Source organism: Balaenoptera musculus, chromosome 1 (genome assembly GCF_009873245.2).
Source record: "Balaenoptera musculus isolate JJ_BM4_2016_0621 chromosome 1, mBalMus1.pri.v3, whole genome shotgun sequence".
NCBI lineage: Eukaryota > Metazoa > Chordata > Mammalia > Artiodactyla > Balaenopteridae > Balaenoptera > Balaenoptera musculus.
The window spans coordinates 135,032,844-135,059,805 of NC_045785.1; the positions used below are offsets into that span (position 1 = coordinate 135,032,844).

The 26,962-nt window shown below is 41.3% G+C and overlaps 1 protein-coding gene across 4 annotated transcripts in view; it reads right to left on the reverse strand.

The window, feature by feature from the left end:
- Positions 1-16,090: 16,090 nt before the first annotated feature.
- The window catches only part of TOR1AIP2 (torsin 1A interacting protein 2), a 43,491-nt gene continuing 32,619 nt past the window's right edge, over positions 16,091-26,962 (reverse strand). For all 4 annotated transcript variants that reach the window (XM_036859107.1, XM_036859106.1, XM_036859105.1 and 1 more), the window contains exons 3-5: positions 24,915-25,646; positions 22,659-22,760; positions 16,091-21,519 (exon numbers count right to left, since the gene is read on the reverse strand). In XM_036859107.1, the coding sequence (XP_036715002.1) occupies positions 20,759-21,519; positions 22,659-22,760; positions 24,915-25,646 (1,595 nt within the window). In that variant the 3' untranslated portion in view covers positions 16,091-20,758. The remainder of the gene's footprint in view (positions 21,520-22,658; positions 22,761-24,914; positions 25,647-26,962) is intronic.

The following is a 26,962-nucleotide window of genomic DNA, read 5'->3' on the forward strand; positions in this document are numbered from 1 at the left end:
CTGGGCGTGGATTTAAGAGTGAATGCTCCTTCTTATCGCCCAGGATGTCCTTTTGCAGCACTGAGGTCTACCAGCTTCCTCTCCCTTCCTGCTTCCCTCTGCCATGTACACCGTGTCCTCCACCCGCCCCCACCCCCCATCCCTTTCCTTGCCTCAGTGAGAGCTCTCACCCAGGAAGGATGTGTCATTTGTTGGGAAAGGGGATTGAAGTGTAGCCACTGCTGTCCCTGAGGTGGAAGGAGCTCAGTCAATGACGCGGAGCCCTGGGGAGCAACCTGCCTCCACCCCACCCTCACTGTCCAGGCCCCTGGGGTCCCACCTGTAATTCGGGTCAAGGTCCCCGCTCTAAAGTCCGAGGAGGGAAGAGAAGAGATTTTGGGGACCAGCTGCTCAGCTCAGGCCCCAGCAGAGATGGGAGAAACGGGAGCAGTGTGGAGTGAGGACCAGAGAACCAGGACATAGGTTCCGAGTGAAAGGGAGGCTTCAGGGGGGATGAGGGTGAAGATGGGGCTGTGTGTGTGCCCATGAGTGAGTGTGGGAAAGAGACACTCTCCCCGTCTCCGGACCTCCACAGCTGGCTGGGCAGCCCGCAGCCTGGCCTGAGCCGTGCGGCACCCAGGCCCCCTGGAGTCAGAGCCCGGCAGGCCTTTCACCCTCAGCTGGGGGGGCAGCTGGCGGCAGCTCTGTCACCAGTTGTCCCCTGGAAACAAAAGCCCTGAGGCAAACCTCTCTCATCACTGCTGCACCTACCCCTGCCCTAAGCATCCCCCCGCCCCCCCAGTGGCCACGCCCATGCCAGCCTCTCACCCAGCGCCTCAGGCCATGCGGTGGGGTTACAGCCCTGCCCCAGCTCTTCTCTCTGACAGCCCCGAGCACACCCAGCCATTTTCTACCCTCGCGCTTAGAAGTGCTGCTCAGAGACTACTGATCATTTCCAGGGCAAGAAGACCAAACCATAAATATCTTCTTTATAAAAAAAAATATATATATTTATTTATTTATTTATTTATTCCGGCCGCGCCAGGTCTTAGTTGCGGCACACGGGCTCTTCACTGCGGCACGCGGACTCAGCTGCGGCATGCGTGTGGGATCTAGTTCCCTGACCAGGGATTGAACCCGGGCCCCCTGCATTGGGAGCACGGAGCCTTACCCCCTGGACCACCAGGGAAGTCCCCAAACCATAGATATCTAAGGCCAGGGTTCTTGAACAATGCAGCAGCAAGAACAGGCAGGACCAAGAGCTCTCCCCCCAGCTCTACTTGCTCAGAATGGAAATGGCCCAACCTTGGGCCCGACCTAGTCTCAGACACTAGTAACCTCTCCCTCCCTCCTCAGCCTGGTGTAGACTGCTCTTCTCCCCTCTCGGTTGGCCTCTCTCTCCCCCTTAGTCCCCCAGCCCCAGTGGCCATCCCTCCTCCACCGCCTAGCATCTCCCTCCCAAGTAGCATGCGAGCCTCTGAAAGACGCTGTCTGCCCCTCAGGCCTCTGGGTGTCTCAGGGTGCCCAGCACACAGCACCGTCCAGCCCCTCATCCCCCAGCCACAGCTGGTGTTGTGCTGAGCACCGCAGGAATCAGGGAAGGAAGAGCTGCTGGGTCACAAAGCCATCACTTCCTCTCTCCCTGTGACCTAACATCCCAGCAATCTAGTCCTGGTGGTCAGAGGGTGGAGTTTTGTGTTAGACTTCACTTTGAACTCTGTTTCCACCACTTACCGTGTGACTTTAGGCAACTTTTTGGACCTCTCTGTGTCTCAGTTTCCTCATCTGTAAAATTGGGCTCATGACGCCTACTTTATTCCATTGCTGTGAAAATTACGTGAGCCTGGCGCACACGGTAGCCATTGTCGTTAGTAGGATTTGGTGGGGACTCAAGTCTGAGCTGTGGAGGCAGCTGGGATTGCTCAGGCATCAGGGTGGAAGCCTCCTCTGGGCTCTTTTTCATCTCTCCCCCAAGCCTTCTGGAGCCTCTCCTCCCTCACCACTTCTCCCTGCCTGTTCCAGACGCTGCCAGGACCACCTCTCTGCCCATTACTGCCTCCACCTTCATTTGGAAGCTCTGTCATAACTGCTTGTGACTCTTTGAGAGACCAAGGGTCCTATCAACCTAGAACTGAATTTTGGCCTCACATTTGCCCCAGTAAATTGTACAAATGAGGGAGAGAATATTCATACATACAACAGATCAGCTCTCAGCTTGGCGCCGTGCATATTTCACTGGTTTCCAAGTTCAAGGCTTGGGTTTGAAAGTCAGGTCAGAAGGGGTCCAGAGGACATCCAGCTCCTCCTCTTGAGCCTGGACTCCCCAGATTGTCCATCCCTGGCCCTGCTGAGCCTCACTCAGAACTTGCTAGACATTCTGGCTGCTCTGCTCCCAGGTGTTAGTGGGGAGGTGAGAGCGGGAGAAGGAGCAGGAGGGAGGGAGTCCCAGTGTCTGGCTGGGAGGGATGGGAATGTGCTTCTGTGGGCCACCATCTGCATCTTCACAGAGTTAGGAAACCAGAGGAGAACTAGACCTGCCACATCCCCATTGCCTCTCCCCGTGCTGGCGCCACGGGACCCACCTTCACTCGGCCCTGAACCCCCCCCCCCCCGCCTGGATCCACGGAGAACAAAGAGAAATGATGGCTGAGCGCTACACCCTAACCCACAGGCCCCAGGGGGCTCCATTTCCCTGGCTAACCACTGTATCATCACTTCCATCCCTCCTATCTGCGGGTGTAGACTTCCTAAGAAATAAAATCAAAGTCCTCTTTCTCTATTCAGTTTACAAAAGGCCAAGCCAACTCTGCAACCCTGCTGTGTGCCTATTCGTCTGTTTTTGTCACAATACTTAAAGTGTGACTTTAGGCAAGTTTTCTAAATAATTCTAAGTTATTTGGGGAAATGTATCCACAGACTCGTTTCCACTTCAAGATGGGCTAAGGCAGCTGGTGCTAGGAAACTGAGATCTGGGAAATAAGACACTGGGGCCTATTTCTGCTAGTTCTGTAAAAGAGGATCCAACCATTCCCATGGCCCCCTCCACAGGCGCCCCTAGACAGGGACGGCCAGCCGGGACCAGACCGCCACCAAGCTTCACCCACCGACCTCCTGCCCTGTCTGCCTTCATCCCTTGTCTGTGTCTTGCTGTGGGTGGGAAGGGGCTTCATCGGGCCAGGTCATACTGCCTCTGCCTTTCCCCCTTTTCCCTTTGCTTAGAGGGTTTACAGGGTACTTTTTAGATGGGAGGAAAGAGAACCTGTAAGTATAATGTTGACACTTTGATCATGAGTTTTGTTCTGGATCTAACTACACAACTCAAGGTTAAACAGAGGCCTGAACGTCTTCACAAAGTCCTCTGAACTCTTCTCGAACATAGGGTCCAACCAAAGGGAGAGGCCATCTCCAGACAACCCACTGTCACCCACAATAACAGTGTAGCTGAGGGGGTCATGACTCAACCCCCAGGGAGGGTTCTCTCGAACTCTTCCTCAGGCAGGACTCCTGAGCGGGTCAGGGTCCTGGGTGAGGGTGGGAGGAGAATGACACCTCCACCTTCTAATCTCTAAAAGGCAAGATCATCAAAGGCAACCACACACAGGCTCTGAAAAATCTCAACGTTCTCCAAATCTGTGAAAGCATTGTCCAACAAACAAATTCAAATACATTCAGGAATAACAGACTTATCATGAATATTCTTAAGGGGTAATATTTTCTGCCTTTTAACCCATTCGTTGGGCAGCCCTGAACTCTTCCTGAAGCTTAGGAGATGAACATTCACCCGGGGCCCCTGCCCTAATCAAGGCGGAAGTCCCCCTTTCTCAAGCAAACTACCCCCCACAGTCCCAGGCAAACCTGCTTCCCCAGGATGTCCTTTTCCAAGGGTGGCTGGTCTCTTGGGGACAATCTGCCCAGGCCTCCAGGGAAGTACTTGGCTCCCAACTTCTTCTCCATCCTGTCATCCCCCCCACCTCCTTCCTACACACACACACTACCATCACCACCACTACCCCCAGCAAGGAACCACAGCCACAGCCAGGAGTTGGCAGGTAGATGAGGCAGCGTTCTCCCTGAGCTCACTGGCCCCCAGTGGGCAAGACAGTTCCAGTCTTCACAGGGGTGGACATCCAGAAGCCGGGTGGCTGGATCGCATTGGGCATCTGAGATCACCTTCCCCTCCAGGTCTCAACAGAAGATGACACAGCTCATACGGCGCCAGCCATGGGCACCTGAGGCCCTGGAGGCACACAGGGCTCCTGTGCTGGCCTGCCTGCAGGTACAAGCCAGGCCCCACATCCGCGCCAACCCGTCCCAATATCTGCATATCCTCCTGGGCTGCGTTTTGCCTTGGGCCAGAGGTTTTCTTTCTACCCATTGGGAATTCCATCCTTATTTCTATCAAAAGATCATTCCCCTGAGATCTGTGTTCCGGGTCTAATCAAACATCCTGAAATTATAGCAGAGGCCTGACCCTCCTCACCACATACTCTGAATTCTTTCTCCAAACATATAGGGCCCAACCAAAGGAATCCAGAATGGTCAGAAGACCCCAAAGCCCAGGCCCCTGCATAGACACCGAGGGTCTCACCAGACCCTCACCCTCCTCTTGCCTCCTTCCCACCGTATGTGGCCTCGGTACCCCCATGTGAGGAGGAGCCATGAGCTGGTGACAACGAATGAGGAGGAGCCCAAAAGAGAAAAATTAAGAATTGAGAATTTCCAATGAGGTCAAAAAGTGGTAATATAAAATGTTGGACATCAGAAGGATACATTAAAAAACAAATAAAAATGGCTTCCTATTGGGAGGGAGTGGAGAATCAATAAGATGAAGGTAGAAACAAAGCTTTTCAGTGTATGCCTGGTTATATTATTTTGACTTTGTTAACTCTACATTTTGAAAAGTTTTTTTGTCTGTTAAATTATACCAAACTGTGCGTGAGAGTAAGCGCGTACCTTCGCGGCAGTCACATGCAGGTGCGTACCCAGCTGTGAGCAGAGCCCGGGGGGGAAGCCTGCTGAGGCCTGTGCTCAGATGCCTACCTGAAGAGAGGCTGAGTCTCCTAAGACGCTGCCGCATTTGGATCCTCCCAGGCCTGGGGCTGGGTCACGGCTTCTGCCTGGGGACCCGTGAGTGCGCACTCTCCGCAGGCAAAGAGGCTTCTGTGCTGCAAGTAGGGAGCAGTTTTCTCCCCACAACGCCAGCAGGCGGAAGGCTAGAGGGAGAAACAGTGTCAGCCAGCATAGGTTCCTATCAGATAAATACTTTTTGAATGTTTTTTGTTGTGGTAAAATATCTGTAACATAAAAATTTACAATTTTAACCATTTCGAGGTGTATGATTCCGTGGCATTAGTTCAGCAGTGGACTGATTTATTTGAGCTACAATTGACATATGACATTGTATTAATTTTAGGTGTACAACATAATTTAATATCTGTATATATTGCAAGATGATCACCACAATAAGTTTAAAGGCCATTAGCACATATAGGTACACATTTGCAGTTGTTTTGTGATGAGACTTTTAAGATCTATTCTCTTAGCTACTTTCCCATATACAATATATATATATTTTTTAATACAGTATTGTTAACTATAGTCACCATGCTGTACATTACGTCTCCAGGACTTTTTACCTTATAACTGCAAGTTTTACTTTTTTAAATTTGATAACAACTTAAGTTCAAACGCATTCTAAAGCTACTTTTTTACCCTTACCGCCCCGCCATGCTATGTTTTTGATGTCACAGTAGGTTCTTTTAATACTGTGCTTCTCCAGTTCACTTGCTAGCTTTCTCCAGTAGAGAAGGCAGTGGCCAAGGGCTCAGGATCTAGGCTCTGGTCTCAGTTTTGCACTAATAACCACATGGCCTTAGATGGTCACTAAGTCCCTCAGTTTCCCCATCTGTAAAATGAGGGATTTAGACTATACAGCTATTCCAATCATTTCATTTTGGTATTTTACACCCCCTTTTTTTAGAAGCTTCTAGGCAACAAAACTCAAAGCCAAAGTGTAAGGAGCCTATTGATTATCTAAGTCCAATCAAATGATGTCAGAACATTTCAGTAAAGACAAAACAACCTGGTTGTCAGAAACCTGACTCGTTTGTAACTTTCAGGAATTGATGTGTTGCAGAAAGTTATAAATGAAGTTCAGGGGCCAGAAACCATCATTCCCTTGGTGACCCAAGTGGCTCCCTCTGCAGCCGTGTCCACAGCTTTGAGCCATGTGACCCAATTCTAAGGGTGAACGAAAGTGCTCCCAAGCTGAGCTAGGCAGGAAGGCCAAAGGGCACAAATTGCCAAAGGGCACAAGCTGAGCTAGGCAGCAAAATAGCCATGAGAGAGAAGGGCTAACATAGGCAAAACTGTTCATTCAACTAACATTTGCTGGGGATGCAACACTAGGTAACAAACATTGTGCTAGGAGCTGGAGAAATATAACTGAAAAATACCACCCCTGCCCTCAAGAGGTTTATACTCCAGGGTGGAAAATTAACACATATTTCACAGGTGAAATACTAAACCCGCCAGGTATTTACTTGCCCTGGACTAAAACAGAGACTGGAGACTCAAAGGGTAGAAGATGTAGTTCATTGTCCTCAGACTGGCATGGTCTAAGACGGGAAGGGGCAGGGTTCATCGGCTGCCAGATGTGGCACCATTACTTTAGGAAGTTGATACCAGCCTCAGCACTTCTTTCCTGCCAGACTTTGTCCTCATGTTAGAAAGAGCGAAATTGCTAAGTCAGCTCAGGCTGACAAATTACCATAGATAGGTGCCTTAAGCAACAAACATTTATTTCTCACAGTTCTGGAGGCTGGGAAGTCAAGATCAAGGTATTTTCAAATTTGGCATCTGGTGAGGGCCCACTTCCCAGTTCATAGATGGCCATCTTCTCACTGTGTCCTCATATGGTGGAAGGGACGAGAGAGCTCTCTGGGGCCTCTTTTATAAGGGTGCTATCCTATTCATGAGGGCTCCACCCTCATGACCTAATCACTGCCCCCCCAAAGACCCCACCTTCTAATACCATCACGTTGTGGGGTAGGATTTCAATACATAAATCTTGGGGAGACACAAGCATTCAATCCATTACAGATGGGTCTCAGGTCACTAAGACAGGAAACCATTGATCAAGGCAATTTGTAGACAACGAAGACAGACTGAAATTCAAGCAGAGACAGGTACAGACATGCAGAGGATGTGCTAGGTTAAAGGCCTTGAGAAGGTGAAGATACATAATGTGGTGAATTAAAGAGACACAAGAAGAAAGAAGGTAGACTCTAAGACTCGATCCCAGCTGTCAGGATCACAGAGTCCTAAGGCTAGAAGACAGTCAGAGGTCACATAGTCACCCTCACCTCAATGCACTGTCAATGCAAATAATCGATAACCAATCTAAAAATAGAGGGGAGTTTTACTCAAGCCAAACTGAGAACTATAGCCCTGGAGACAGCCTCTCAGTAGCTCTGAGGAATTGCTCCAGAAAGCATGGTTTTCAGCACAGTTTTATATCTTATCATAACGAAGAACATCAAACATGACAGGGGTACATTCCTTCAAGTTTTCCAAAAAAACAGATTAGCAAGTACACAGTGAGTCAGTATGGCCTTGGCGCCTGGGAAGGGAGCCTTATCATCAAAGGATGTCCCAGGAAGGGAGGCATTTATCTTTATCTTCAAAACGGACATTCTTTACTTCTGCACAGTGCACCCTTTTCTTTAATGGTTAGGGCAGATGTACAATGTATGTGTGACGGGCCACAGACAGACTGTCCTAGTTGACATAAAGTTCAAGCCAAATCATGTACAAGCTGGAATGACTTCCCCATACCTCAATATGAGAAAATTTCTTCCATCAGCCATTAGAAACCATCTGACAGGGGAAAAACGTGTCCTGTTTTGAGGGATAACCAGACAACTTTGGAGTCTAAGGTGATTGTTACAGAGCAAAGCCAGCCCTGGCAGAGCATGACCCGACGGTGCTTGGCAACTATGATTGAGTCAATCACAGGTATATGTTCAAGGGCAAGAGCTTGAATTTGTCTTCTCATTCTCAGAAAACTTAAGCCCCTGCTGCTTCTCTACCAAAGGGAAGAAAAGGACTGAGCTACAGAAAATATCTAGGTGGGAGGCACTTAAAAATAAAAAGGGAGTCATAATTCTCCCTTGAGTGTCAGTTTCTTAGACACTGGAGCCACAAGTACCAAACTAGGAAAGCCAGGAGCGGCTCCAGCAAGGGCAAGAAGGAAATGGAGGATCCAGGACTTGCTACAGATTTGTGGTTCTACAAGAAAGTATGTTTACAACTTCTGGGTCAAATGTAACAGGCTTTGGTCATGCATGCATTTGTGTCTGTTCCCCACGTGGCTGACAGAGCCAAAGCCCTGTCATTTCATCGCCTCAGCAATGGTGGTGGCCAGGTCACAACCAGCCCTCGGCAGCTTTGAGGAGGAGGGGAATGTGGAATTTGGTAGACCTCGGCAGGGCAGTCGTGATGGGGATGATCAAACCTGGCAGGCACCGCTCAGCAAGCCTCCCTTGCCCCACAGGATATCCGCAGCGTCACCTGATGAATGGAACCAGTGCTCACTCCACTTTTCAATATTTTAAGAATGTTAAACTAGAGCAAATTTTAAATTACAATGCCTAGTTGTGTTTTTTCCCACAGGGGCATTTCTACTCCTCCCATAGACATCTGCTCTAAACTTTAGACAGAACATGGGATCCCAAGACCACTGGGAATTAGAAAACAGAGTGAAAATGGTAAGCAAAGGTCATTTACTCATTTTTCCCAAGTATATCTGTGAACTCAGAAAACTGTCTATTTTTGCTTTTTAATATAGTGTGTTTTTGCTATATGACTGTGAAAAGTCCTGACAGCTGATGCTACCAGGTGGGGTTGGTGTATGGAGAGTTATTTAAAACACTAAACAACATAAATCTAGACGTTTGCATCCTTCCTCTGCAAAAGGCCATCCATGGACTTGAACAAGCATCCCACTAGTCTTTATTTAGTGTTCTGTGTGCCGTAAACTTAGGCTCGATGCTGCCCGCCAGGATGTAGGGAACCAGGATGTAGGGAGGGACAAATTATGGGGACCGAGTGCTGTCTGGACCATACCCGTGCATGCTCTGCACCCAGTCTGCTCTCCCCGTTAGATCATATCTCTTCAAGACCTTTCTGAAGGGCAGCTGTCACCTTTCCACTGGGCCTGATAGGGTCACCCCCTCAGAGGAACACTTGCATTTTCTTTCTGTGTTTTGTGTTTGGGTGCTGTCAGATGAAACCCTGTCAGGGAATAACCAGCCCCAAAACACAACTGGGAAGATAGTCTGCTGCAATGAGTGATTTGCAGGCTCTGGTGGGGTCAATCATCTCTAATTCAGGGCTGGTGACCCCTCCTGTAGCCTCTTGAAAGCACGATGCTATTAAGCCCCCCAGTATCAATCTCCTTCTTTCAGACTTTGGACAGTATGTTGTTTATGGGTATGTGACTGTCAGCAAAAAGGACATTCTGCCAAATACAAATTCTTAGTCATACTTCCCACAGATAGAAGAAGCAAGATCCTATTCAAGATTACCAACTTTTGGGGTGGAAGGAAATATTCTCCCAAACCAGGTGAAAGTTTTGATTTTTCCTAAGTCATTGAGATAGCCAATATTCTGTTCAGTTCTCTGCACACGGTGGGCACTTGGGAAATATTCACTGAACTGGAGGTAGCCTCACGCCTAAGATTACAGAAAGCAAAATCAGGGGAGGAGACAAGAGCATTACAGGATGGGGGGTACTAGGAGAAGACTTAAAGACCACCAGTAGCCTTGGTAAGAGGGCATTTACATCCTTAGCCCAGGAATAAATATTTTCATAGAACTTCTATTATTCATCATTATTTGCAAAATAATCAGAATTCCACGGGAGAGGGGCTTCATTTCACCGAGAACCATGGTAGTTAGGGAGCACCACAGGCAGTATTGTTTTCTGTGAAGATCTTCAGTGAATTGAGTGATTCCAAAGATGAATAAACTCTCCCACTATTGGGGGTTGGGTGGGGAGGAACGGAGGGAGGGAGGGATCACTCTTATCTTATATTTGAGTATGAATAAAATTGATGTTTTCATAGCGCAAAAGTTAAGAACTTCACCATGTGGTAGGTTTTTAGATTTGAGAAGCACATTTTCCAGCCTCCTCTAGCTACGGTGTAATCAAAAAAACAAGGCTCCCCAAACTAAGCAGTTTCTTTGCTTCTTGGATATGCAGAGTCAATGTCAGGAAGATGCCAATTTCCCACCAGATCATTAAAAATTGTAATACAATCCCTATGAAAAATACTAATCTTTTTTAGACAAGGTGATTTTAAAGTTCATTTGAAAAAATAAGCAATAATGGTAGGAACTTTCTAAAAATAAATAAATGAGCCACCACCAGTATTAAATCTCCAATAATTAAAACTGTGGTATTTATGCCTAATGACCAGCTCAATGGATCAGAAAAGAAAATTCAGAAACAGGCACAAAAACATATGGGAACTAAATTTGTGACAAAGTGGCACTTCAAATCAGTGGGGGAAAGATAGATTCTCAGTAAATGATGTTTGAACAGCTACAGTAATTCAGTGAAGTAGGTCACTCAGACTTTTTGTTAAATGTGAATATTCACTTTCAAATATGTAAACGAAGTCTATAATGTAACTCAAAGTTAAAATCACCATATGTGATAGGTTTGAAAAATCTATCATTTAATTTAATAAACAGTTATCATTGTAAGAGTAAAATACTGAATCATTTATGTTTGTTAATTTTATGTAAAAAAATATGAACTTGAAAACACTTAATAGGGAAATAAATTGACAGTTGATATGAATATCAAGAAAGATACATTTGGGAGAATAACATTACATTCTTTTTGAGATAAACACCACTTATTAAAATGTAAATAATAATAAGGAGATGTTGGTCAAAACTTTCAGCTGTAAGTTCTGGAAATCTAAGGTACAGCATGGTGACTGCAGCTAATACTGTATTGTATACTTGCAATTTGCTAAGAGAGTAAATCTTGTGTTCTCACCACAAAAAAGGGTAACTATGTAAGTTGATGAATATGTTAATTAACTTGATTGTGGTGATTATTTCACAACATACGTATATCAAATCATCATGTTGTACACCTGAAATATATATTAGTTTATTTGCCAATCATACCTCAATAAACCTGGAAAAATGTAAATAATTCAAAGCAGATAAGAGATTAGATATCATAATTTTAATCTTCCTATGATTATTTGGGGTGCTATTACTTAACAAAATAGTCTTTAAAAAAACTGTATTTAATTTTTTTAAGTATGTAATAGGGAAGAACCTTCGTATTCTATTAAAGGTTAATCACTAAAGGGATGTTGCCTATAAGCTTAAATTATACATAATGGCCCATCTCTGGGAACCCTGCCTTCCAGGTAATGAGCGTTAAGCTAAAATGCTTCGCAGGAATCATCCTGACCAGGCCCACCTGTGAATGACTCCAGGCGGAAAGAAATTAACACATCCTCCCAGAGGCTGATGGGAACCAGGAAATGCTTGACTCTGCTCCCTCCCCTTTTAGTATAAAAAAAGTCTGAATTCTAACTCAGGCAGGATGGTTCTTTGCGACGACACCGGTTCACCATTTTCTTGGTCTGCTGGCTTTCGGCATAAAGTTGCTATTCTTTGCCCCATCAACTCGTCTCTCCACTTACTGGCCTGTCGTGCGGTGAGCAGTACGAGCTTGGACTCGGTAACAGGTATTTATTTCCATTTAGGTCATGAGTCTTTTTTTTTTTTTTTTTTTTAATTTTTATTTATTATTTACGGCTGCGTTGGGTCTTCGTTTCTGTGCTAGGGCTTTCTCTAGTTGTGGCAAGTGGGGGCCACTCTTCATCGCGGTGCGCGGGCCTCTCACTATCGCGGCCTCTCTTGTTGCGGAGCACAGGCTCCAGACGCGCAAGCTCAGTAATTGTGGCCCACGGGGCCCAGCTGCTACGCGGCATGTGGGATCTTCCCAGACCAGGGCTCGAACCCATACCCCCTGCATTGGCACGCAGATTCTCAACCACTGCGCCACCAGGGAAGCCCCATGAGTCTTTTTTTTAAAAGTCTTATTAGGAATTTTTCACATCTTGTACAGATGCATTAAAAATAAGATGTCAACTTTGCCACCTCAAACTATCATGGGGACGAAATAATTACAAAATTATGTATAAGAACACCTACAAATCAGATGTAATAAAGAACAGAGTGTATGAAGAAAAGAAGTACAATATAAATGCTAACAACTCTTATTAAATAATATTATTTAATAATACAAAGGGACATTGAGTCATATGAAAAGAACATTAACGGTTTTGACAGCATGCTGGATTGATGATGAATTCATCTGTGCTTCGGCTTTTCTTGCTTTCTGAGAAATTTCTGAGAATTCCTGATCATTCAGAAAGCAATATGGTGAAAATCTGATTGAAGAAATATACACCTTATCTATGCTGTTTCTTTTGTAATTGGAATAGCTAACCACTTGGTAATCCTGCCCCAGACTTTCACCACTAAATAATAACCATTGAACTGATGGCTCTTGTAAAAAGTGCTTTCCTTCTTTGCTTAAATTTGCTAATCCAGGCATTAAGTTTAAAGACAACTCTATAGGAAGAAAGACTATTACCTCGAGTTCACATGTAGTGATTATTTGGGGTGATATTTTTTAATTAAAAAAAGGGGGAGAATCGTTTTTCTTCCTATACCTACCAAGAGTATACTGTAAAAAATGGCACCAGCTCTTCTGTTGTGGCTCCTGTTTATTCTGACTGCTGCTGTATACTTAAATTTTCAAATCAAATGCAGTCGCTAAAGTTTTTGTTTTGTTACTTTTTTGTTAGTTTCCAGTAAGCATACTGACATTCTTCTAAAAGCCATTCATCTAGATTTTACCTGGAGAATATTCTACATACAGCTTACTTTCTCAGTGAAACTCATAAACAAATGAACGAAAAATTGATAAAATGTTGTGCCATATCATTGACAGTAGACCAACATGGTGATTTAGTAACCAGAAGCATATGTTTGCACTGTTCAGTAATGTGTCTGACGAGTAATTATAGCCCCACATCATGTACTGAAATTACTGGCTATAATCAGAAAGATAGTGGGGCATATTCAAATTATCTTTCTCCAGCCAAACTACATGGCGTATAAGAAATTATGAAACTGACTTGTAGCATACTTATAGGAGGCATTCAAACAAGATGTTTTTTAAAAAGCTGCTTGAAACAAAAGAGTTACTGAAGTTTTGTAGATAATACTAATTTTGCAGGGCTTGCCTAGCAGCCATCTTGCTCATATAACCAAACTGGTGTGCCTCACATGGGGCACACCAGAGCCTCTGCCTGACTGGATGCAGGCCCAGGAGGCCTATGGCTTTAGCCCCACTCAGCACTTTGTTTGTACTGTTTCTGATCCTCAAAGGTGCATCTCTTGGCTTTGCGTTATTTTTGTTTTTTAACTTTATTGAAGTATAGTTGATTTACAATGTTGTGTTAATTTCTGCTATACAGCAAATTGATTCAGTTATACATATATATATTCTTCTTCATATTCTTTTCCATTATGGTCTATCACAGGATATTAAATATAGTCCCCTGTGCTATACAATAGGACCTTGTTGTTTATCCATCCTATATATAATAGTTTGCATCTGCTAACCCCAAACTCCCAATCCTTCCCTCCCTCACCCCCTTGGCCACCACAAGTCTGTTCTCTATGTTTGTGAGTCTGTTTCTGTTTTGCAGATAAGTTCATTTGTGTCATATTTTACATTCCACATGTAAGTGATATCATATGGTATTTGTCTTTCTGACTTTCTTCACTTAGTATGATAATCTCTAGGTCCATCCATGTTACTGCAAATGGCATTATTTCATTCTTTTTTATGGCCGAGTAATCCTCCATTGTATATACATACCACATCTTCTTTACCCATTCATCTGTCAATGGACATTTAGGTTGTTTCCATGCCTTGGCTATTGTGAATAGTGCTGCTATGATCATAGGGGTGCATGTATTTTTTCAAATTAGAATTTTGTCTGGGTATATGGCCAGGAGTGGGATTGCAAGATCATATGGTAATTCTATTTTTAGTTTTCTGAGGACCCTCCATACTGTTTTCCATAGTGGCTGCACCAACTTAGATTCCCACCAACAGTATAGGAGGGTTCCCTTTTTCCACACCCTCTCCAGCATTTGTTGTCGACTTTTTAATGACGGCCATTCTGACTGGTGTGAGGTGGTACCTCATTATAGTTTTGATTTGCATTTCTCTAATAATTAGTGATGATGATGGCTCTGTGTTTTTCAATTTCCCTTTAATTTATTCTATCTATTATTGTTACATGTTTGGAGTTACAAAAAGATGTTAAAACGGCATCTTAGGTAATATGATAATAAAAGGCATTACAGAGTTGACGGTTCATCTTAAGTACTGGTTTGTATATTAGAAAATGAGGGATCCTAAAAAGTGTCAGGCTACAGGTCAAAAAAGACGATTTGTGTCTCATTTGTACTGCTTGTGTGTATGAGGGCCTCCGCAGGCCCTAAATTCATGTCTCATGTGGGTGGATTCCTCAGTAAAGTGTGCCCTGCACATATATGAAACAGGATCTCCTTAAGTAGCTAAGGACTTCACTCAGTAGCTAAGATCATTCCCTAGTTTAGCTTGATGAAGTTACTTTGTTAAAGAAAAACATATCCAATGATGTGTGTTAAAAATGGTAAGCAGACTTGATTCAGGACCCTCATTATAGGTATAGGGACCACTGCAGTGGGATGTCACAGTGGGGAGAGAGATTGGGTTCAACTCCAAATACAGCTTGGGCAAGGAGGAATTTATAACCAAGGAGCAGGGATGGAAAACTACTAAGAGGAAACACCAAGGAAACGGGGGTTCTGGCTAAAGTGACCTATCAGAATTCTTACTGAAGGCAGGCCAGAGTGATCAGACATCACCTAGGGGATGCTGGAAGATGAGGAACCGGGTAGGATATTGAGGGTGTGGGGTTCTAGTTAAATTGACTTAGCAGGATTCTTGCTAAAACTATGTTTTCCAAAGAAGCACACGGATAGGCCTAGAAAAATGTTCAGGAGCCTGACTAAAGTTTGGTCAAGCAAAGAATCATTGTCAGCTTCTGCATCAAACATTCCATGACCCAGACTGCAACTTCAGACTTGACATCATTTTTACTGTATACTATTTAAAATTACAATTCCTACAGTAACTAAATAACTCCTAGCACCCCTCTTCCTTATTAATCAGTTTTCACAGTATTGAGGCTTAAGTCTGTTCCAACATATTTGGAGAAGTATCTTAACATCCTCTAGTGGTGAGTTTATGAATTAAAAAAAAAAATCATGTTGCCGAAAACCCTATGTTCTTTGCCTTCAGGCTCCTCTTATCCTTTGACTTTAGCCCATTCCACTGAAAGCTCTTATTTAAGACATGCTGACTCCCAAGAGTTCCTATTTTTCTAAACTGCAGGAATAAATCTTTCAGATTTTCAAAACTGAATTCAGATTTGGTGGAAAACTGTTCAATAAAATGTCGATAGGTCTGTTGTTTTTAGTTGGGTACAAACAGTGGGGACAGAAAGCTGGGAGAAGGGTGGGTGAGGGGCTGAGATGGGTATTCAGGTGCTTCTGCGCTCTAACTCTGGTTTGACAACATTTCATGGCAGAAATTCTTAACACACTCTGTCCTCTCCCACCCCTGACACACAACTGAAAGATGTCCACTCTTAAGATTAACACATTCCCAATCAGCACACTAGGTTAGGAGCAATTCCCAGAGCTCTACTTACAAGCCCTCTCTCTCTCCTACTGAAGAAAACCTCGTTAAGTAGAAATAGCACACGCAGAATGCTAAATGAGGCCTGCAACTGATGGCCGAGTGCCTCCTGACATGCACAGGATTCTTTGGCTCTTGAACTTATTACCAAAGGAGGGCAGTTTCCTTTCCCATCATTAATGACCATATGCCCATTTCTATAAACTTGCTATCTGGGGAACTATAATCAAGAATGAGTCAACGGAGAAAAGTTAAGGAGATTTATTTTTCGTAAAACCACACAACTAATTTGAATAAGGCACATTCTTCAACAGCTATAAGAAACAAATGCAAACACAGTCATGGTTACCTAAGGAAGAAGGGGGATGACAAGAATTTTGACATTAATACTGGCAAAGCCCGTTTCTTTTTGTTAGGTAAAAAAAAAAAAAAAAAGCAAATTGCAGTTGTTTGAAAGTCAATGTGCTGTTTCTTTTATGACAGGGATGGCAAACAGATTTAAATCTCCTGTAATCCGCTCAACCAGAAGCAGCTGCCTGGAGATTTGGGCTGAGAAGGCTGAGGCTAGTGTGGGCACAGGGAGAAGGAAGGCTGGAACTGCCATGGGCCTTCACATCTTCTTGCCAGCTCTACCCTACCTACTGAGCCCAGTGCTTCCAAAGTCTAAAAATGTTCTTTTTGGTTCAGGTAACTGCTCTTAGCCAAGGGCAAATTTAGTTTATGAAGCCTCAATGAGGAAAAGTGGGAGATCATTTCCCAGTATAGGAACCAACCTATGGAGTTTTAAAGACATCGAAACAAGTTGAAATAAACACAGCATATAATCCTGGAAGGAAAGGCACTGAAAACTGAATTATTTATATCTTTGCCAATTATTTACAGATTAGGGGATACTGGTTGTGTTCTCAGGCCCTTTGGATAAGGCTAGTGCTCTTAACTAGTTTGTATATATATTTTTAAAAACAGGTCGAGAAGCACTGCCATATACAGAACTGATAGGGCCGTGTATTAGTTGGAAATGAGTTTCAGTAGCCCAGTCTCAGTCTGAATGAGGCAAATTTAGGCCCACATCATCAGCTACTTTACAACCTAATACCTAAAACTTAACATAATAGGAATAAGGCATATTTTAAAGTCATCTGGAAAAACTGTTTTACACAGGTATCTTAATTTAGTTCTCTCTAGAATTGGTAACACCTTCTTTGCAAATATATTGTTATTCATAGCAAGTATTTCCCGCGTGACTCATAAGCCTCAGTATTTCATAATCTCATAGATACCCTTAGAAATATTTTAAAATAATCATTTCATCATATTTCTATGGATTATGATAGTGATTCATAATCATTAATATTCACAATACATATATAAAGACAAACATCAACATTCCCGTCGAACAAGTGATAGAGTGTTCAAGGTACTTTAATTTTTGAAAAAACCAAAAACAACAGAAAACAGAACCACTATAACTTTTCAACAAATTTCAAAATGAAATATATTATGCTCAGATTGGTGGACAAAATATTAAAATGAAGATTAATATTTAACCATACATTCAACAGGAAAAGCAGATTAAAAACTGCATTTATAAAATGACATATTGAGGGCTTTACAAAGATGTCTTGGTTTATTTTTATAATTGTTATGTTTTATTTTCAGATGATAAAAGAAAAAAGGTATCATGTTCCTATTTGAAAGTACTTCTCTACAAATAAACTGTGTATGGATATAAGCTTTATTCCCAGTAAATGATAATCGGCTATAATGATTATATCTTCTACTTAACATTAGTTTTTGAAGTAAGTACTAGACACCTGACTATGCTGCATAAAAACTGGTCAGATGTATGCAAACATAGTCCCGGTGAAGATCATCTTGCTGAATTAGTATCACTTTTACATGCTGAATTTGTTATATTTTATCATCAATGCTCCTTATGTTTCTTGTATAAAACAAACAAAAACTGTGAAAGGGTCAAAACCACCTCAGCTGCTAACACTGTTCAACTGTGTCATTACCTGGAGGATGGTGGGTCACAGGCCTGCTGAACCTTACCACATAAGCTTGGCAGCTTTCAAATGAAATATATTTAAATGACTTTATTGATTTAAAAATTAGAAGTAGAAACAACAGCATTGCTACCTTTAGTTATATGAATCCCCTGGAACTCCTCTGCCAACCCTTGGGAACTAACTGGGAAACCTAAAATTTACCCCACAGGGGGAAAAATCTCAAGTCGAGAGACAGTTTATAATTCTACCAGTTGGTTCTAGAATTCTGGTATCACTCAAGAAGTGATTTATATTAATATATAACAATTAGAGTTGTTCTATGATAATAATTAAATGGTGATGTTTGGGTATCATATATCATGTCACATGCCCACAAGGCATTGTTCTAAGTCAAACAAGCAAACTGTTATAGTAATGAAAGATGAACTACTAGACACACAAAAGAAAATTTAGAAACTTGAAAAATGTAAAAAATAGGTACAATTGAATAGAAATTAACCTAAGCGTACATTAGGTAATAGATTTCATTTGTACATTTAAAAAATATAAAGTTTTATGCTTTAAGAATAATCATTTTATTCATGAGGACACAGAGCTAATATACTGCTTCTTTTAAAAATGATTTTTGAAATAGTGGACAGAAAACTGACAACAGTTGCAGTTGATTGCACTTATACATGGAAGGAGACATGTTTTTTTAACAAAGGCTGAACAGTAAAAATAAAAATTGTGACATTTGGAAATATTTTCTAAATTATACTGAAAGGAAATGATGAAAAACCATATTCAACTGAAAGATGAAACAGTCTTTGTCTCAGCTGTGATCTGAGTCACTGACAGATTAGATGTGCATACTTCATACTGGTTCTTTATAAATCTGAGGTAGCACAGGTCGGCAGGCACCAGTTCTACAAGGCACCAATGGTTTTGTGTGATGTAATGCTAGCATCTGAGATCTAGAAATATCAAAAAATATTGAATATGACATATAGATTTTTCTTCAATTTCCGCTGATTTTAAATTGGATTGATATTATATTCACTATGCTTTAACTTTTTGTTCAGGAAGGTCTCTCCTCAAATCTAGCGGGAAAGTCCTTCACAAAGTCCCAAATGAAAACAGTTCCTTTAGGTATGGCCTTACGCTCAATTGAGCACAATGTCAGGTCTTGGTTAGAACAGATCTGTTTCTCCTGTGACAAACACTTTCAAATAGATTCTTTCCCCCATGTCTTTATGCTCTCTGTTTAGGGATCAACAAAGACCCCTATATCTTCTTACTGTTTCCGAAAATCCTTCCATACTTTAGTCACACGACTTCAGAGGCCAAAACCTAACTGAAATATTCCAGGTTCATGGTGATAGTTCCTAGGTATGTCATGTAATGGGACAAATCCTTCATTAGGTCAAGATCATTTTACTAAAGTTCTGCCTTCGGGGTTGAGATGCAAATCAACAATCACTGTCTCCATAAACATCTTTCTCAAGCTTTCTTACGATCACAGAACATGGTCCAACAATTAATACTAGCTGTTAAAACCTCTTAGAATCTATCTACCATTTCCACTTCCTCTCACTAAGTATAACATCTCTTGCATTTTTCTAATTGTTAACCTAATCATACTTCTAACTAGCTGGTCAAGAAATGAACTGCATTAGATAAATGTTCCATCACTGTATAATAAGTAAACAGTATGGTAAAGTTATGCTAATGTACCTATATAAAAATCTACGATTCAACTGGTTATTAAAATCTGTTCTGCTTAAAGCACTCAAACTCTCATTGTAGACAATTATAAAATTCCATTCAGGGGAGACAGAAATGATAACAGAGATTAACAAAAGCATAGAAATATGCTAGTAAATACTAGTTTATACATTCTGCTATTCATCTGTTAAGTCTTTATTCTTCATAAATAGCATGTCTCTTGATAAACCTGTATTTTATTTTCTACCTACTCATGAGTTTTAATATTTTCATTTTTTTTCCTATCTTCCAAGATGCTTTTTCACTTAATCAGTGATTTTCAAACTTCATTATCAGTGGAACTCTTTATGCCAATTAAATCCAATTAAATCTTACGGAGGAGCCCAATATATAAAATGGGAAAAAGCAGAACTTCTTTGATACAAAGGGGAGGGGTGCCAGTAGACAGCCTGAAAACCACTGCTCTAAATCATTCAAGAAAATTGAAGCAAAGACACAGCCAGTTGGAATTTCTTCATTTGCAGTGATTATAAACAATTCCCCCATTGTTTTCAATTTTTAAGAACATTTCTTGAGCACAGCTGCTTTTCCCTCAGAGCTCATTAACGGAACAAAAACATAGTGCCTTACATATACTATTTAGGTAAATAAGTATCTGAATTCTTATTTCCTTTTTCATACTATTAAAAAGTGCAAAAAAGCATAAGATGTAATCCCACAACTAGGTTATTAAAATGAATTTTAAAAATATTTAACATGTGATATAGAAATTTTTAAAAAATTTTTCACTGTTTTATGATTGTAATTGCTTTAATCTGAGTCCAAATACTATCCAAAAGGCTCCTTAGAGTCTCAAGAAAACAAAAATCACTCTGTAGTTACTGAGAAGATTATCTTCCCATGTAATGATTCTGTTGCTCTACTTTTGGATTGAAGAACATTCCTCAGTTATATATACCTGATTTGCCTGAAAGGCAAGGAAAAAAAGTCAGGTCAACTTTTAGCTTTGTCATGCTTAGATTAGAAAGATTTTACAAAAATTAAAAAATGAAAATTTCTTTTCTCAAATAAGCTCATTTGTGCTTTCCAGGCTATTATTTCCTCACATTCGTCAACCTCCTTCCATATAAATGGAAGGCTTTTAAACTGCCTTTTTAATAAACCCATGCTGACCATAACCAACTCTGTGCTTAGCTTATAGAAAGCAGCCCTGCTCCTCTATGCTCCTCACTGGCTGGACGGGCAGCACCAGGTGGGAAATACGGCTCCACAGTCCACTCAGCTTGTCTGAATCCATGTGGCTGAAGGAGCTGGGAGTGTTAGAGTTGGTAAACCTCGCCCAAAGTAAATCTCGCACTTTCTCTTCAGTTTCCCTTGGGCCGACACTTGCTTCTAATGTTTCCTCCTCCAGTAGGATGGTCAGGACCAGGGCCACATCTTTAAAGGCAGCGTTCTCATGGTCACAGTACTTGTAGAAGATCAAGGTGGAGCCTGCAGGAAGGGATTCAAAGCGGTGGACCACAGCAGCCTTCTGGCCCTTCTCAAACCCAGAGCTCAGCTCCTCGTCAACTGAATGCTTGACCGCATCACTGTCCTGAAAGGTTTTTCCAGCTCCATCAATCTGAATGGCAGAGACTTTCTGGGCGGACGTGTAGGCATCCGCAACGTGGTGGCTGAGGCACTTCAGGGTCTCTCTTCCCTCTCGAGCTGCTGTAAATATGATGGTGGCTGGCTCAGTGGGGTGTGAAGCATTGAGGTGCTTCTGGAGAAACTTACGTCCTCTCTGCCACAGAAAGGAACTCTGGCCTGGAAATTTATCCTCCAAATGGCTGAAATGAACCAAGAAGGCCTCCAAAGCTGGATTTTTGGGCACTTGCTGGGCCGGAGAGGAATAATAGCTATTAACAGAACTTAGCAAAACAAGAGTCAGAACCAGGGAGCCAAGAAAGATGGAGCCTATCAGAGAAAGAGAAAATAAAAGACAAAATTAGAGAGAATGTGAGTCAGAAATAAAGCCTGTGGTAAACTGAAAAGAGGCAGATACGCTGTCAGATTTTACTGGCCTGCGGTGAGCTTCTTTTGCCTAAGTCCTTTAAACTTTCAGCTGTTGAAATCTACTGGAAATACTTTTTCTTTAATTTCTTAAGAAGAAATTTGAAGATAACAACATCTTTGTTAAAAGGTAAAATCTAAGGGCTTCCCTGGTGGCGCAGTGGTTAAGAATCTGCCTGCTAATGCAGGGGACACGGGTTCAAGCCCTGGTCTGGGAAGATCCCACATGCCGTGGAGCAACCGGGCCCGTGAGCCACAACTACTGAGCCTGCGCGTCTGGAGCTTGTGCTCCGCAACAAGAGAGGCCGCGATAGTGAGAGGCCCGCGCACGGCGATGAAGAGTGGTCCCCGCTTGCCACAACTAGAGAAAGCCCTCGCACAGAAACGAAGACCCAACACAGCCATAAATAAATAAATAAATAAAATTTAAAAAAAAAAAAAAAGGTAAAATCTAAGTTTATATATTTTTTGCTATAACTACTGATGTGATTTAGAAATAAACTATCAGTATATTCTTCTACCGTCTCAAAAATATCTACTACCTACCTGTAGATAGGTCATTTTTTCCTAAACAGTCAAAATGTAAAAATGCCATTTGAGAAGTTAATACTTTCTTTTTCATTGAAAAGACAGCTTTAACAGGGAACTATATTCATATATCTTATAATAGCCTATAATGGAAAATAATCTGAAAAAAATATACATATATAACTGAATCACTTTGCTGTCCACCTTAAACTAACACAATACTGTAAATCAACTTTACTTCAATTAAAAAAAATCAGTTTAGTTTCTTGTTTATGAAAAGCCCTTCCTCCAGTGGGAATTCCCATTTTGTTAAGGATGGCAAAATATTGGCCGCCACCCCTAAGGGAAAAATCCCCAGAACTCTATTGCTCTATTCTAATATTACTATCAAACATTAAAAAAAATATTAAAACAATGTTAAAACTATTTAAATCTGCTAGTTTTCTAGGCACTTCTCTGAGGATTTCTGAATGTGAATCACTACAGTTACACTACAAGACCAGTTTTGTTCTCACCATAGCTCAGAAAATCCTTTTTATTAATCCTTCTTATGGTATCCTGTGCATTCTCTTCGTTTCCTTCCAATTTTTGTGTTTCTTGTTGATGTCTCTCAACCTCTGGGAAAAAAAAAAAAGGAACATTATTTTTAGACAGCACACTAATGAGAGTGTGTATACCTTTATACCTCTTACCAAAGCAAAGAATTACCTGACAGGATTTCCATACTTTATAAAATTTTGTTTTATACAAAGCTAACTTCCTGTCTTTTCCTTTAGGCTCACCATTACCTTTATTCTACTTAGAATAAAATGAAATGCTGTGAAATTCACTTAAGGATACTGTTGCTACATCCACAATTCTTCACTGGCTCTTACATCAAGGACAAAGAAACAAGCATCCTAATATTGCAGCCAAACCTATCTAACACGTGATTTAAGAAGGGATTTAAGAAATATTGTACACAAGACTCAACATCACAGGGCAATGATGCTCTAATTCCAGTGTTCACATCTCAAAAGGCTCCTCAAGACCCCCTAATATACAAATAACAGAGACATTAAGTTTAGAGACAGGAGAGATTACTGTACAGTAATAGCTTACCTTTGCAAAATAGCTTACAAAAGCAAGCTTGAAACTTAGTGAATGAGGTATACAAAGCAAGGAATACAAGGTTAAGAAAATTTATGAACTATATAAAAATGTAGGTGTGGGGTGAGACACCAATCATAAAATGCATGGGTGAAAAGGAGGGCAGTATTTTGTAGACTTTGAGCTAAGTCACTCGAGTCTAGATGTGTGCTTGACCCCAGCCAGGTACCTCATATAACAATGAAAGCTGACTATTGCCCATAACCCTTACTGGAGAAATAACTCAAATAGCATACTCTATTAACATAAAGAAGTAGAGTCATCTTCACCTATAAACGACAGTTCATTTAGTCATATCACACCAAAACACGGGTTTTTAAAATATCATGTCACAGAATTTAAGGACTGAAAGGATCTTTAATGATCACCTATTGTGACAAAAGGTCCAGGGATGTTAAGGGCTTTGCCCAAGGTCACATAAAGAGATATGGCCAAGCTGAGATTAGAATGAGGTTCCTCATCTCCTAGATTAGCTCAATCCATTATATCATGTTGCTTCCCACACATAAACTGCATTTTTAAAACAGTATTTTCTTCCTCTGCTCAGTGAACCTGCATACCGGTGAAATTCTGATGGCAGATAATGGTCCATACAAATCATAGCCACTCATTCATTTAACAAATATTCATAAAGTCACTTCTCTCTGCCAAGTGCCACAGAAACACAATAAATGAGAGAGACACAGCCCTTGTCTTCACTGAAGTTACAGACTTCATATATTTGAGATCAGCCATTGACTTATGGTGAAACATGGAATTCTAGCCCTTAGTCAAGTCCCTGATGAACAGAATGTCTTATATTTTATATTTCTTTGCTCTGGCAAATAGGCATTTCAGACTGAGCTTTCAGAGTACTTATAAAATACAAATCCACACAGTCCAAATCCATAAAATCACAGAAGGTAAAAAAAGCTGGAAGAGACCAGCTGGATAGCATCTTGTCCTACTTCTTCAGTCTGCAAATAGGAAACTGAAGTACCAGGAAGTTAGATTTGCTTAAGTTCACCCAAGTTAGGAAGTGGTAGGGCCACAACTAGAATCCACATCTCTTGAGTTCCAGTGTAAAGACTTTGCACATTCCAACTATTATCTTTGTAAGGAATGATACGATGCTGTTCTCCTTAATATACAAGTGGGGAAAATCAGGTATAGAAAAATTAAGTAATTTGCTTAAAGTCCTATAAAACTGAAAGATGACCGAGTTAAGGGTCCTATACCACTGATGTTGGTTTTTAAATATACCTATCTCTTGATTTATGTAGCATTTAGTTTCCCCCAAAGTAAAAGATTTTAAAAAGTAAAAGTGAAGATATGCTCATTAGAAATAAAGAAAAAGCCAGAGGTAAATTTTTTAGAAGTCATGCCTTTAAAAAAAATCATACTGGATTCATACAGACAGTAAATAAATAAAGACTGTTAAAAAATGCAGCTTATGTGTGGGAAGCAACTTAATGTAGTGGAATGAGCTAGTTTAGGAGATGAGAAACCTCATTCTAATCTCAACTCAGTTATATCTCTTTATGTGACTTTGGGCAAGGTGCAAAGGCCTTAATCCTATGAAGGAAAGAGAAGTTCTCTGAAAAGAACAGTACAAAACAGGACAAGCTCAGGGGTTCTCTCACCTGGTGCCAGCAGCCGCTTCCTCAGCATGTCCTGGCTCTCCAGCCCTGTACTGGAATGCTCAGGACTCTGGGCATCCTGAGGGTCAAGGACAGGTGGCTCCTGCAAAGCTCCGGGTCTGTCGCTCACATGCTCAGGGAGGGCTGCAGAGCTGCTCACTAAGTGTGCGTCTGTTCTTCCCACCTTGTCACTTGGAGAACAGTTGGGTTCTGGATCCAAGAGGTCTTCACCGAGACTTTCTGAAGGGAGTTGATGCCCTTGTTCACCACCCTGGAAACTGTGGCTGTTCTCACCTTCTGTATCCTTTGGATATTTCCTATAATCTGTTTCATCTGGAATTTCTGATTGATCATCTGTATTTGTACTTCCTGGACATTCTGATTGATCATCTGTATTTGTACTTCCTGGACATTCTGATTGATCATCTGTATTTGTACTTCCTGGACATTCTGATTGATCATCTGTATTTGTACTTCCTGGACATTCTGACTGATCATCTGTATTTGTACTTCCTGGACCTTCTGATTGATCATCTGTATTTGTACTTCCTGGACCTTCTGATTGATCATCTGTATCTGTACTTCCTGGACCAACTGATTCTACCTCTTGGTGGTCTTTGTTAAGACCAGAGGCAGGGTTTGGGGTCTGAGCTTCTTCAGTGGTACTTGCTGTGACTGTAGTCTCCTGTGCCTGACAATTTATTGATGGATCACTTTCCAAATCCTTTTGAGGGTCTATTGAGATAAAAATTTATAATTTTTATTAAAAAAATTTCCCTATATTTTTGTATTTTAACAAGGTCCCTGATTAATAGAAATATTTATGTAGATTTTTATGGCTTATGAGGCACTCTTCCTAAACATTATTTCTCTTGACTTTCACTAAAGGTGACTGATTAAACAAATTCACTATCATGTTAATCTAACAAATAATATGAATGTAAAACTATTTTGAATGACAAACCAATTTTTGGTAGTATTCAATACATCCTCTTCCCTAATGAAATAACAGACCTAGGCAATAATCATCAATAGCAACTAAAACCATTATGCAAAAGGCTGATGAGGAATTTTATGAACGAGGTGAATGAGACTGACAACTGCTGAACCCACTGATCAATCTTAACACCACAAAAAGAAGGAAAACCAGACATTACTAACCTCCCGAATTCAATGCAATAGGAAGTACACCGTACCACTTATGAAGTATTCTTGCCAAACTGAATCTGAATCTGATCAAGCTTCTAGAGCTAACTACCAGTTTCCAAGAAACACAGGGATAGAGGGATACATTAAATTATGCCTCAGGAATGTAATCAGCAAAACCCACAATGAGGGAAATTCTAAGGGACAAAAGACTTTGTTTCTTTAATAACAGCAAGAAATAAAAATAAATGGCAAGAAAAAAAAAAAAGGAGGAGTAACCTATTGATTAAGAGATACTTGAATACATCAACAATGTGTGGACCACACTGTTTAGATTCACTGTCCCGCAAACCAGTTGTTAAAGAAATATTTATGAGATAATCAGAAAAATTTGAACACCAGATATTTGATGAGACTCAGGAATTATTGTTCATCTTCTAGTTATGATAAAGGTATTGTGATAATGTTTTTACAAAGAAATCCTTATCATTTAGAGATAAGTGTTCAAGTATTTATGGCTAAAATTATGTGACACCTAGAATTTGCTTCAATTCAATGATAGGGGGGTAAGGAGAAGTAAGGGAGTATAAATGAAACCACATTAGCCATATGTTGACAGCAGATGAAGCTGTTTGATGGGTACATGAGATTCATTTCCTTGCTCTACTTTTATATATGTTTGAAATTTTCCATAATAAAGCTTAAAAAAAAAAAGAGCAACCAAAAAGATACATCAATCAAATGCAGTATGTGGCCCAAATGTAAAGAAAAAAGAATTAAAAAACCCAACTGTGAAGAAAAAAAAAATTATGAGACAATTGGGGAAATGTGAATACTGGCTGTATATATGATGACAGCATGGAATAACTATTAATTTATTTTTTAGGTGTGATAATGCTATTTTG